The following is an 11,264-nucleotide window of genomic DNA, read 5'->3' as shown; positions in this document are numbered from 1 at the left end:
TAATGACATGCTCATTGGATATTATGGTCAAGATTATCCCGGGCTTCTTTCACCCAAGTAGTAATGAACCGTACGCCATGCGGCTATGTGATATCATAACTGACGTCAGGATATTCTCTCACCTGTTCAAGCGTCAAACATTGTTTATCGCAAAAAATTTAAAGAGCACGTACATGAAGACAGTAAATGTACTTAATTCCTACAGGCACAGAACAAAGATAACATTTTTTTAAATTAAGGTCAAATAGGCTTAATCTTTAGACTTCAATATTTGACAGACGTTTATATTTCGATGGAGCAGATGGCGACCTTTACGTTCTTTCTGATATTAGCAACCTGTAAGATTTTTGATATTTTAGATTTATTGTTTGCTCTTACTGACCATTAAGATCATATTCAGAGTGAGACTTAAACTTATGTTTTTACAGGCTATCAAGTGACATCCTTAATTGTCGTAAAATGACCAAATGCACCAAAAATCCTGTTATCTTGTTTTGCCCTTTGTGAAACTTTTCTTTATATTAATTTTGGGCAGATCTGGGTACACTTACTCAGAAATTCGTGTTTGTTTGTTGATTGAGGCAAGTAGCAACTCAAAAATGCTATGTTTAAACGTTTCAAGCGATAATGCGATGGCACGAGAACAATTACTGAAATATTCTAATCGTTAGCTGAAGTTGAAATTTCAAACTGGTAAGGAAACTGTAGGGTTTCCAATCCAATTTTATTAAATGGCGTCAGCAAGGATTAAAATCATAAATATTATTAATATAGCATCAGGCCACAATAATATATTTTTGCAGTGGTTACCAGGGTGCCGGCACCAGGGAACACCAGGATGTGCCGAAACTGCCTTCATCTCGTCAAAGGCCCATCTGAATGCACGGAGATACATCACTGCCCAGCGGTAAGGTGTTTTTTTAATATAAAAGAACATACATATTAATAAATTACACGCAGTAACAATAAGACTTAACACTCGTTTAATACGGTGAGCACTTACGATCCACCACCAAGTATTGCTCCTTATCCGGCGAATATGTATCATGTGTGAATAACAAGTTGTATTTTACACATTTCACACAAAAACACGTAGGTATAGTAACTATTTGATTCACAGTGCCATCTTTTATGAAACTTAGATTTGAGACCTTATGAATTAGTCAGTTTCGTGATTGTGATAAACACAACAAATCAGATGTTGGAGTGTAAGGACTGTTCTCAAAATCAGCCCCTGGCCAATGAATTTGTAAGATCCACAAACAATGGAATCGTCTTTTTAAAATAAACACGTTTTTCATTTTGTCATTGAAAAACTTTAAGGTTTAATCGCATAAAATACATGCATACGCAGAAATTAGCAGATATTTAGAGCCCTTAAAAATTAATGTATATCGCGTCGGCTGACATTCTGGACCCGAGCAGTGCCAGGAAGCCAAACGAACGCCTGGCCGTTTGCTCGCGGCGAAACGGCGCATGCCGTCAAAGTCAAACGAATTGGTCCTATGTCATGTCATCAGCCTCAACTTAATATGTATGAGCACGTTTTAATTTCATGTATTTTAAACATAATTCTCATCGTGATGCATATGAAAGCAACTAAATTATATAAAACATAAGCATATATATGAATACAAAACATGAGCCTCGCCGTAAGGTAAGTGGACCTATTTTAATGATATTAAATTTAATTCCAGTTTTGTATAACCGAAGTGTATCATCTACACGGTGAAAACTGGTTCAGATACGGTTGTGGAGGAGGTACGTTTGTAAGTAAAATTATACATATAGAAACCTTTTGACTAAGCATACAGTTCAAACATTTAATACAGCGGATTATAATTTTACACATATTTTTTTGTTGGGTCTAACGTCACACTGACAAATGCATAGGTCATAAAACGATTTTCAAGTATAGTTACGTCTATTACATGTAGATATTATTTGAACCCGCCTCACGATCCTTTTTTATCAATCATTTTTGAGAAAGTTCCAACAGTTTTGAAATGGCGGATACGTGAGAATGCCATATTGAAATTCACGATGCCATAATTTCAACCACAACATGCCAATTATTAGAGAATTCTGGGGTATTTAAACATAGACCTGCCTATTGAAGGTTGCTCTAAATATTACTAAATACTACCAAATAGGGTTAGAGATGGTATAATCATTTGATCTGGAACTATGCCACACTACTCTCCTTATGTGCTACTTTAGTGAAAATTCAACTGTTATATAAATCAGAGCCTCCGTGTCCAAGTGGTTAATGTACTTGACTTTGGATCACGTGACCCTCACCGATATGGAATTTGAGACCTTCCTCGTGGTGTAGAAGTGTTTCAAGTTACGAAATCATCGGGCTGGCTTATGGAAGACGGGTGGTTTTACCATAGTAACGTCTGTGCCTATAATACTACCGAGAGGAGCATCTGGGTTCTATAATTGTGTCGGGGTGAAGTTAAACAAGACATAAACGATGTGTAGAAATAGAAAAATCTCTCTTTTTTAAAACTCATTCAAAACATTCAGTATATATCTGGCTAATTTGATATCCTCTATTTATCACAGAACGCGATATAATGATCGTACACAATTCAATATTCTTAAAGATTAAAACCATTTTTGATTAAGGTTTGATTATGAGGAAACCTTATAACTTGTCTTTCGGAAGCATAAATTAGATATTTTGCAGTCTTCGGAACAAGAATGTGAAAACTGGGAATATCACCATCACCACCAACACGGACCCGAGCACGGACCCGCGCCCGGACCGGTGCACGAACATCAGTGGGGTCGCCCTTTGTGCAGAAGATGTCATAATCACTGGAGCTCTCAACAAGATTCATGCTGTAAGTAATTGCATCTTAGTTTAGTATTTTTCAACGTGATCTGTTTCTTGAGTTCTTGAGACGACAAGTATTTTCTTTAACCTTTTGAAAATATGTATTTTGAAACAAACACCTAAAGTATCAGTTTGTTGTTATATCAAATTCATTTTTGAATGTTTCTTTTTCTTTTTTTTTTTTTTTGTTCTTTTTCTTTTGTTTGATGCAAATAGCTTAAGACCAATACTGTAAATCACATTATATTCGCCTGATCTTTATTTCGCGATTTCCCGCACCCTGAATTATTTCGCGGATATATGAATTCGCGACAGGAGGGTCAGAAATTTAAATTCGCGATTGTTCTTATCTTATATTAGCGAAATTCCAATTCTGGAAGTCGTGATTGCATTAATGTCACCGTACCGTACCGTATTTATGCACGTCAAAAGCTCGTTAAATACATGGTCTGTAAAGGTTATTTCGTATTAGTAATTGGTCGCTTTATTCTCAAAAATTACTTTTGTTCTATTTAAGTTGATTGAAAATAGTCTTTTAATTCTTTATTCAATTTACGGGCGATTAAATTGATTTAATAGCTGATAAAATGTTCAAACTTTGTTACAGTTATTTCATAAGTAATTGTAATGTACAAGAATATTGAACGATGGTGTGATAAATTATCCGCTAATCCCTACTGTTATCCAAACAAACTGTGTAAAAAATCAGGTTGTCCAGAATATAAAGGTTGGTATGGATTATCCCCTCAGGCAACACGATCTCTGCTTGTTTGACACATACAAAGTGAATCGAGTAGATACTCTCCGTAACCTGTTAGTGTTGGAAAAACAATGTTATTATGTTACATACATACCAGCCAGCTGCTTGTAAATCCAACCTCTACACCTTAGCGTTAATTCTGTCTATAAGCAGTTTTTCTACATAAAATGTAGTTTCGAGGATATAGTTATTAATATATTGAAATAAATTGAAGTTCATTCAATAAACATCGCGTACAGGCTGCTAGTATTCATTTTAAAACTTGACCGTATTTCGACTTTTTTCCGGATATGTCTGTATGTTATGGAAGGAAACTTACGCGGATTTATGAATTCGCGATGAACCCGATTCGCGAAAAATAGCGAAAATTAAAACACCGCGAATAATACCGAATTTACAGTATCAAGTTATCAAGTCTCTATATATGCAGTGTACACTTATTTCTACTCCTTAATTATTCCAGCCATTGGCGAGAAATTTAATATATCTACCGATTTTCCACAAGCTAGCTTGACTGCTTGAAACATGTACATAACATACACCTTACGTAAATACTGCATAAATCATTTGAAGACTGACAGTGAAATCATGATTTCAACTTACAGCTCAGTACTTCCTGACAACAACACATAAACCCGTGACTCATGCTCCAACAACAGTTGGACAGCCAAAGTGTAAGTATTGGATTTTTACCATCATTATTATTGTGTGCAGGTAGTGCAAGAAATTGGAGTGCCCTCGTTCATGTATATATATTGCAAAATTTGAAATGTCTTTCATTGATGAAAACATCTAACTACAGTATCCTGTTAATTGAAGTGCATATACCATTTTTAAGCTCGACTATACTTGACCCGGCGTCGGCGTTCGTTCAGTGTCCGCACCTTGGTTAAAGTTTTGATGCACTTTCATTTTACCTATAATATTTCGTTATGAAATTCTTTAAAACTTAAAATAGTTGCTCCTCATTATTACCCATATCATATGACACAGAGTCTTACCTCTTGCTCCTTTATTTCATGAAGTATCATCCTTTCTACTAAAACATTCAGTTTATAATTTTATGCACTTACATCCTACCTTTTAATCTTAAAATTGTTGTTCTACTTTATCACTTACATCATACGACACAATGTCGATACCTCTTACTTTGAATTTTAGGATATTTTTATGCATTTTCACTACATTTCTATCATTTCAAACTTAAAATAATCCATAACTCTTATATTTTATGAATTATGTCCAATTTTACTTATGATCTCAGTTAACATTAAAATGCATGTTCACCATACTTCTGTTGTTAATAAATGAATTTCATTCAAACTTTAAGCGATTGTTCCACATCATTACGAACATCCCATAACTTATGTTAAAACATTTTATGAATTATGTCACCTTTTACATAGAATTTCAGGTTAAAGCCATGATGCACTTTTTCTCGCCAAATAATATGACACAATGGTGAAGTGAAACAGTTTTTATATTTTCACAAGCATGTAGCTCATTGTCTCAATTTGGGACGAGATAAAGTCCATATTCAAGAAAAACAAAATGCTTACTTACGTTGAAATACGCATTTTCCGACAGGAGGGAAATAAACGCGCGTGACAAAATTTAATCTCAGCGAAGGAAATAAACGCTCGTACACGAAAACGACATCAGACGTCATGTGACGTTACAAACACACACAGGACATAAAATTCAATGTTATTTCCGGCATAACATTATGTTATTCTCATTGTGTAACTTTACTTAAATCGAGAAATATACTTTAAAATAACAAAGCGTGACTACAATTTTAAACCCACTTACGGGAAAAATTAGAAGATAATACACAGTGTTCAAGTAAATTGACAAAGCTATATAACTCACAGAGAGAGACTCGTTCATATTAAATCTCACAGAATACATTTGTAAAACATAAAGAAAGACATGGTAAAACCAATAAAGGTAAAACACTCAAAGGTTTTTTTAACATTCAATCAATGTAACTTGATGTGACATTTAAAGATATTTATAGTCAATTTATATACAATGTATAAGCTAAGCTTATTGTATCTGGTGAACATTTTCTAGATTTAAATCAATATTTAATATATTGTAATATAATATTAGATAGTTCATCTGTAAATGTAAAGAAGTGTGTTAACAAGGTATTTCTACTTTCAGCTGCTTCAAAGGCAGCAAAAACTACCCCGATTATAACAACACCGACAAAAATAACAACAACACCAACGACAACTATTCCTGATGCATCTGCAACAACAAATCAAAGTAATCAATTATTATGTAAAATCTATTAATTACTCGTCTGTCAATTTCACGAAGCAAACGTATTGCTGGAACGATGGAAAGAGAAACCTCACAGTTCTTGTGATCAGCAATTTCATAGGGACGCCTCCGGTCTTATATGTCTTTTTAAATGTATACGGTGCCTTCATTACTCAGTAATTTAAAATTAAATTTAAAACTCCGTGAATTAGTGAGATGTAGGCTATTCAATTTTGTTGCGACTCAACGCAAGTTTGGAATAATGTAAGTTGTGAGGTTGTTACTGGTGTCGGCCCGGTACGATTTCTTCTTCTTTGATGTATTGAAGAACAAGCACTTTTGGATAACTATTTCGAAGTTCACAACAAAATTACAGCAGTGGCGCTCTGTATTTTAAAGATTAACACTTTCCCAGTCAGTCAAGGCTAGAAGATCAATATCATCAACAATATTCTTTTTGCTTCACATCAAAGCATTCAGTCACTGTCCACTGTGGCAAGTGATTCTGCCTTTGCGATCATGGTCTGCACTGTTCGCTATTCTGTCAGTAAATTTTCAGTAAACACCCCTTCAAGTGATAAATAGTACTGTCCAAATTGAATGATGGGCCAGTCCATTATAGAAATTTAGCAGGCTAAAGCTTAAGAGATATGACTTTCGTTTCCTACCATGTCCACCATCAAATTCTCCGATCACCCAAAATATACTGAACCTTCTTGATAGGGATTAAGACAAAAACGCATGTGTGATTCTATTGTCAACAAGTTTGAAATACCCTTACATAGACAAATACATACTGTTTTAAGGTCGACGGTTTGACCAAAATTCCTGGATCTTGTTTACTCTCTTGGAACTTTTTTTTCCTTAAAATGTCATTATTTAACGCAAAATATTAACATATGCAGATTTTGTGGTCACTGTTCCCACGACGCAGACGACATCGCAACCTTGCATGGACTTAGATGACGTCACATTTACCTGCGCAGATATGACACGTTACGGATATTGTAATCCTGCCGCTGGTGCTGGCTACGCCCTCGCACAAAAACGATGTCGGAAAACATGCGAATTTTGTCCATAGGAAACAGTTTAGTAATAATTACATATTAAAGAAAGGCCCCTCATAGCTGTAGAAAATTAAAAATATCGGTAAACCTAAAAAATTGAAAATCTTCCGTACAAAGGACGCATTGTGTTTTATAGTTTTAAATAAAGTTCTATCCATGCTATTACAATGTACCTAACTGCCGATATAGCGAATAGCTTTATCTTTTATTCAATTATTGTATTATGTAACTGGAACATGGTATTAAATAGATTTCAGTAAAATACAATTGACTTCCTTCGAAACATTCATGAACGGATCGTTTCACTAACGAAATCTTAAATGAACTTATTCTTCTACTCGTTTGCCTTTATTTTGTTTATTTGTTACATACTAGTATGCATTTTATATATACGGACGGATGGAAATACGTTAAAATTTAAAACCACTATATATTTTTTCTATGTTGTTTTAAGTCTTAAAGTACAATTCAACCGTGAACTTGGACCAAAAGACTATCATAAACACGTAAAATAAGTAGGTGTCAGTTGACAGCAGGCAAGAATGCTTAGAAGTTTTTCGACTAAAATCTCATTCGCATTCCCAAGTTTCCGATTAAAAACCATTTTCAGTTTAAGATAAAGTTATTTTAGTTGAACACCCAAAGAATATGCAACCTTTCAAATTTGATTGAATTAGGCCCAGGTATACTTGATTTATTGGTCAAACCAAGCCAATTTTAATCCCTTTGTCTCTTTGCGCTTTGATGTAACAGGCCCACAAAATTTAGGTTACATGTATTCATCTTCAGAAGTTTGACAGCTGTATGCTACATACGGCAGTATTTTATCCATAACCACTTCCTGTGTCAATGTAAATTTGACACTCTCCTTGGACGCATTGACAGAAATCAGTAGCAATTACTTCTGATCACAGGCAATCATCTTCAAGCGTTGTCAAATAAATGAAACAAAAAACAGAAACAGATGGTCTGCAGACAAACCAAACGATAGACGAAACAGAAAAAAATCACCATTTTCTTTCAAGAAACGCATGAACAGAAAATACGAAACAAGCCTTTAAGTCAGTTGGTATTGTTCAGACGTCTGTTGTAATATTTAAACATTTGTTGTTGCTGTTTTTTTTTTCAGACGACGGCGGCAAGGAAAGCCAGAAATTTTTAACTTGATTTGTATTAGATTATGAATAAAATTACAAATATCATTTTAGTAAAGCGTGTGCTTCAGTTCTGTATGTGACGTAACATATCTGTAGTACTACGGAACAAAATAACTACACATAAAATAATACATCCTGAAATGAACTATAACACCTGTTATCCCTTACCATGCTAAATTTCTATAATGAACTTGTCCATCTGTCAATTTGGACTGCACCATTAACAGTTAAAAGGAGTGCTTACCAAAGAAGATACTGACTGAATAGCGAACAGTGCAGTCCATGGTCAGACTGCACTTATGTACAGGCTGATCTTGGTCTGCACTGGTCGCAAAGGCAGAATCACATGCCGGTAGCAGGGTAATGATTAATAAATGTTTGTTCAAAGCAATAACGTCCAGCATCCTACTATGAAATTATGTCTTATCTTCATAGTTAAATACTAAGCATTCGTAACTTAATGTAAGTTATAGAATTGTTTTTATTCAGAATATATCCTCTTTGTCTTACTTAAACCTTACCCTTTTCTATAATGAACTTGTCCTTTTTTCAATTTGGACAGTACCATTAACTGTTAAAAGGGATGCTTACCAATAAAAAATACTGACTGAATGGTATAAAGTGTAGATCCTGACCAGACTGCAGGCTGATCAAGATCAACACTGGCTGCAAAGGCAGAATCAATCCTGTCTAGCATGATAAGGGTTAATTTTGAAAAGAAATACGTTTTTCATCATAAGAGTATTCATTCATTTTCTTAATTATTATCTCCCTTCAATCGTGAAATAAAATGAAAGGTAAACTAATGATGTCTGGCAAGTAGCTGCTATGATCATATCGGATGCAACAATTGTCGTGCCTTGCGATCAAAGGCATACATGTAGCAATGATCTCTTAAATGGCATCTACCAAGGTGCTCGCCAATGCCTAAAATAAATAATGCCCGGAGGGGCACACACCATGTAAAGCTGAAGAGTCACATCATGACCCATAAATATGTCGTTGTGACATTAAACCAAAAAATACCATTTATGGATAGAATATTTTAACAAAGTGCACGTTTGTATTACACGTTATATAATAACTTTTGGATATTTAGAAGATTTAGAAATCAATATCTCCCTTTCTGTGTTAAATTCCTTTAAATACTATGAATTTTTGAGGAAAAAAATGAAAATTACATGTGTAATTCAGGGATATGTTTCCTTTTCAGTGAATTTCTTTGTAATTGCTTTCCTCATTCTTTCATATGTATATTTCATTTTTATAAATATATTTTCCTTTCAACATAAATGTAAGAGCTTCCCTTTTTAAACATCTCTTTTAATTTACCATTAATGATATTTATAGTAATCATAAGTGACATTCGTGTTTTGTTGTTGTTGGATTAAACATTACACCAACACAATTAAGGTCATATAGCAACTTTTCCTGGGTCTGATGGTTGAGAAAGACCCCAGGTGCACTCAGGACATTGTTTCTATGGCCGGCACGTTTCTATGGCGGGCATCTGGGTAAGCCATTGGCCCTCCGTAATCCAGCTGGGTGGCTTTCTCACATGAAGAATTTTTCAAATGATATTTGTATTATATCTCAAATGAAAACAATTTATATACATGATTTCATGCATCATTACAAACATGAAATGGGTTATAGACTATGATATAATATGTTACTGTAAATAAAATATTTAGTTATTTTAAAGTTATATCAAAATTATCGAATTTTGTTGTGTGATAAAGTTTAATTTCTTAATGTTTTGTTTAAATCTAATCACATCCCATGCATGGTAACTACTTTAGATCTCCTTTCTCCTTCGCTTTTAATTAATTATCATACCTGCAATTGATGCTCACGATTGTTGCATACTAGTGAATGTAATCTTTATGTTTGTTTGATTGTAAGCTTATTTATAGCCGCCACCGGAAGAATGTTAACATGTTTTAGTTGGATGTTAGTGTGGTTTACAGAGGGTCAGGTGTAAAACAACCATAATCCGGACATTTATGCAATGCTAATAATTTAAGTGGGAAGAGCGGGGCTTGGACTCACAAACCCTGGTTTTGTAGTCAGACTATATTACCACTGTGCTACTGCCTTCACACTGTTATGTTGTTATGACTATATCCTTCATGCTTTGGAAATCCAGTTATGTCACTGAAAACACAAAACAAATTAGACTTAGTTTTCAACTGTAAGTTGCACACATGACAAGTCAATTTTAAGGCCCAAAATCAAGCATGGCGATTAAAATGTGTGTCGCCTTAAACAAATCTAAGATGTAAAAAAGAAACTTTTTTTTCACATTAAATGTAATATAAATATAATACTGAAGACATATTTCTATATACAGATGTAATAACAGAAAATTAGTATACAGTACAACATTAAATTATAAAAGAAATACTCTGAAGTATTAATTGTCATGCAGGGCCTCAAACCCGTACACATTTTATCATGTTGATTTGTTCTATAACAATGTTTTTATAGCTAACTTATTCTTGTCTTTGTCTGCAGTACTTATATCAGTCGCGCAAATATGATATTTCTATCTAATATAGTAATAATAAGATATAACGAACTTAAGTATTTGCTTAAGTATATTTCTTATTTGTAAACTTCATTTTCTGTAAAATAAGAATTGTTTTGACCTATGAAATAGTCATACACCATTCTGATAAATGTCACCCTTCTTTTTTTGTTTGCTCCTAGCTAGCTCAAGAATGTTATAAAGTTTATACGACTTGGCTACATGACTGTATGAAGGAGTGGGTCGGATGACAAAATAATTTTTAATGTTCAATAATGGCTTTTAATAATAATGATCTATGATGTAACATCATTTGACAGATGACAGCTGTCAAAAAGTTAAACAAACGAGCATTACAATAGGTGCAACACAGTAAATTAAAACTCGTAATAATTAATTAAATACATGAAATATCAATACAGAATTTCAGGTACAACAAGAAATATGATTACAAAGTACAAAAATGTTAATTACCTGAATATATCCAAAGATATATGGTTCTATTTAGCACAGTATTAAAAGCATAAACGTTTTCAAAACATTGACCTTTATGAGTGACCAGCTCGTGATTGGTTAAAATAAGTCACATGCATAAATATTAGTAAGATTAGTAAAGGAGGCAATGATTTACTTC

The 11,264-nt window shown here is 33.8% G+C and overlaps 1 protein-coding gene across 1 annotated transcript; it reads left to right on the top strand.

The window, feature by feature from the left end:
* The first annotated feature begins 204 nt into the window (after positions 1-204).
* On the top strand, positions 205-8,155 carry LOC123549979 (uncharacterized). Its single transcript, XM_045338425.2, has 8 exons — positions 205-338; positions 804-907; positions 1,698-1,769; positions 2,696-2,852; positions 4,211-4,279; positions 5,775-5,879; positions 6,782-6,963; positions 8,073-8,155. The coding sequence occupies exons 1-7, from the start codon at positions 293-295 to the stop codon at positions 6,955-6,957; spliced, it is 729 nt and encodes a 242-aa protein (XP_045194360.2). The 5' UTR covers positions 205-292; the 3' UTR covers positions 6,958-6,963; positions 8,073-8,155.
* Positions 8,156-11,264: the final 3,109 nt, after the last annotated feature.

Source organism: Mercenaria mercenaria, chromosome 6, assembly GCF_021730395.1.
Source record: "Mercenaria mercenaria strain notata chromosome 6, MADL_Memer_1, whole genome shotgun sequence".
Taxonomy (NCBI): domain Eukaryota; kingdom Metazoa; phylum Mollusca; class Bivalvia; order Venerida; family Veneridae; genus Mercenaria; species Mercenaria mercenaria.
This window is presented reverse-complemented; position numbering and strand designations above follow the sequence as displayed.

Coding starts and splice junctions, on each gene's coding strand:
- LOC123549979 (XM_045338425.2), top strand. CDS start 293: ATGGAGCAGATGGCGACCTTTACGTTCTTTCTGATATTAGCAACCT. Junction 908..1,697: donor AGATACATCACTGCCCAGCG/GTAAGGTGTTTT, acceptor ATTTAATTCCAG/TTTTGTATAACCGAAGTGTA. Junction 1,770..2,695: donor GTTGTGGAGGAGGTACGTTT/GTAAGTAAAATT, acceptor GATATTTTGCAG/TCTTCGGAACAAGAATGTGA.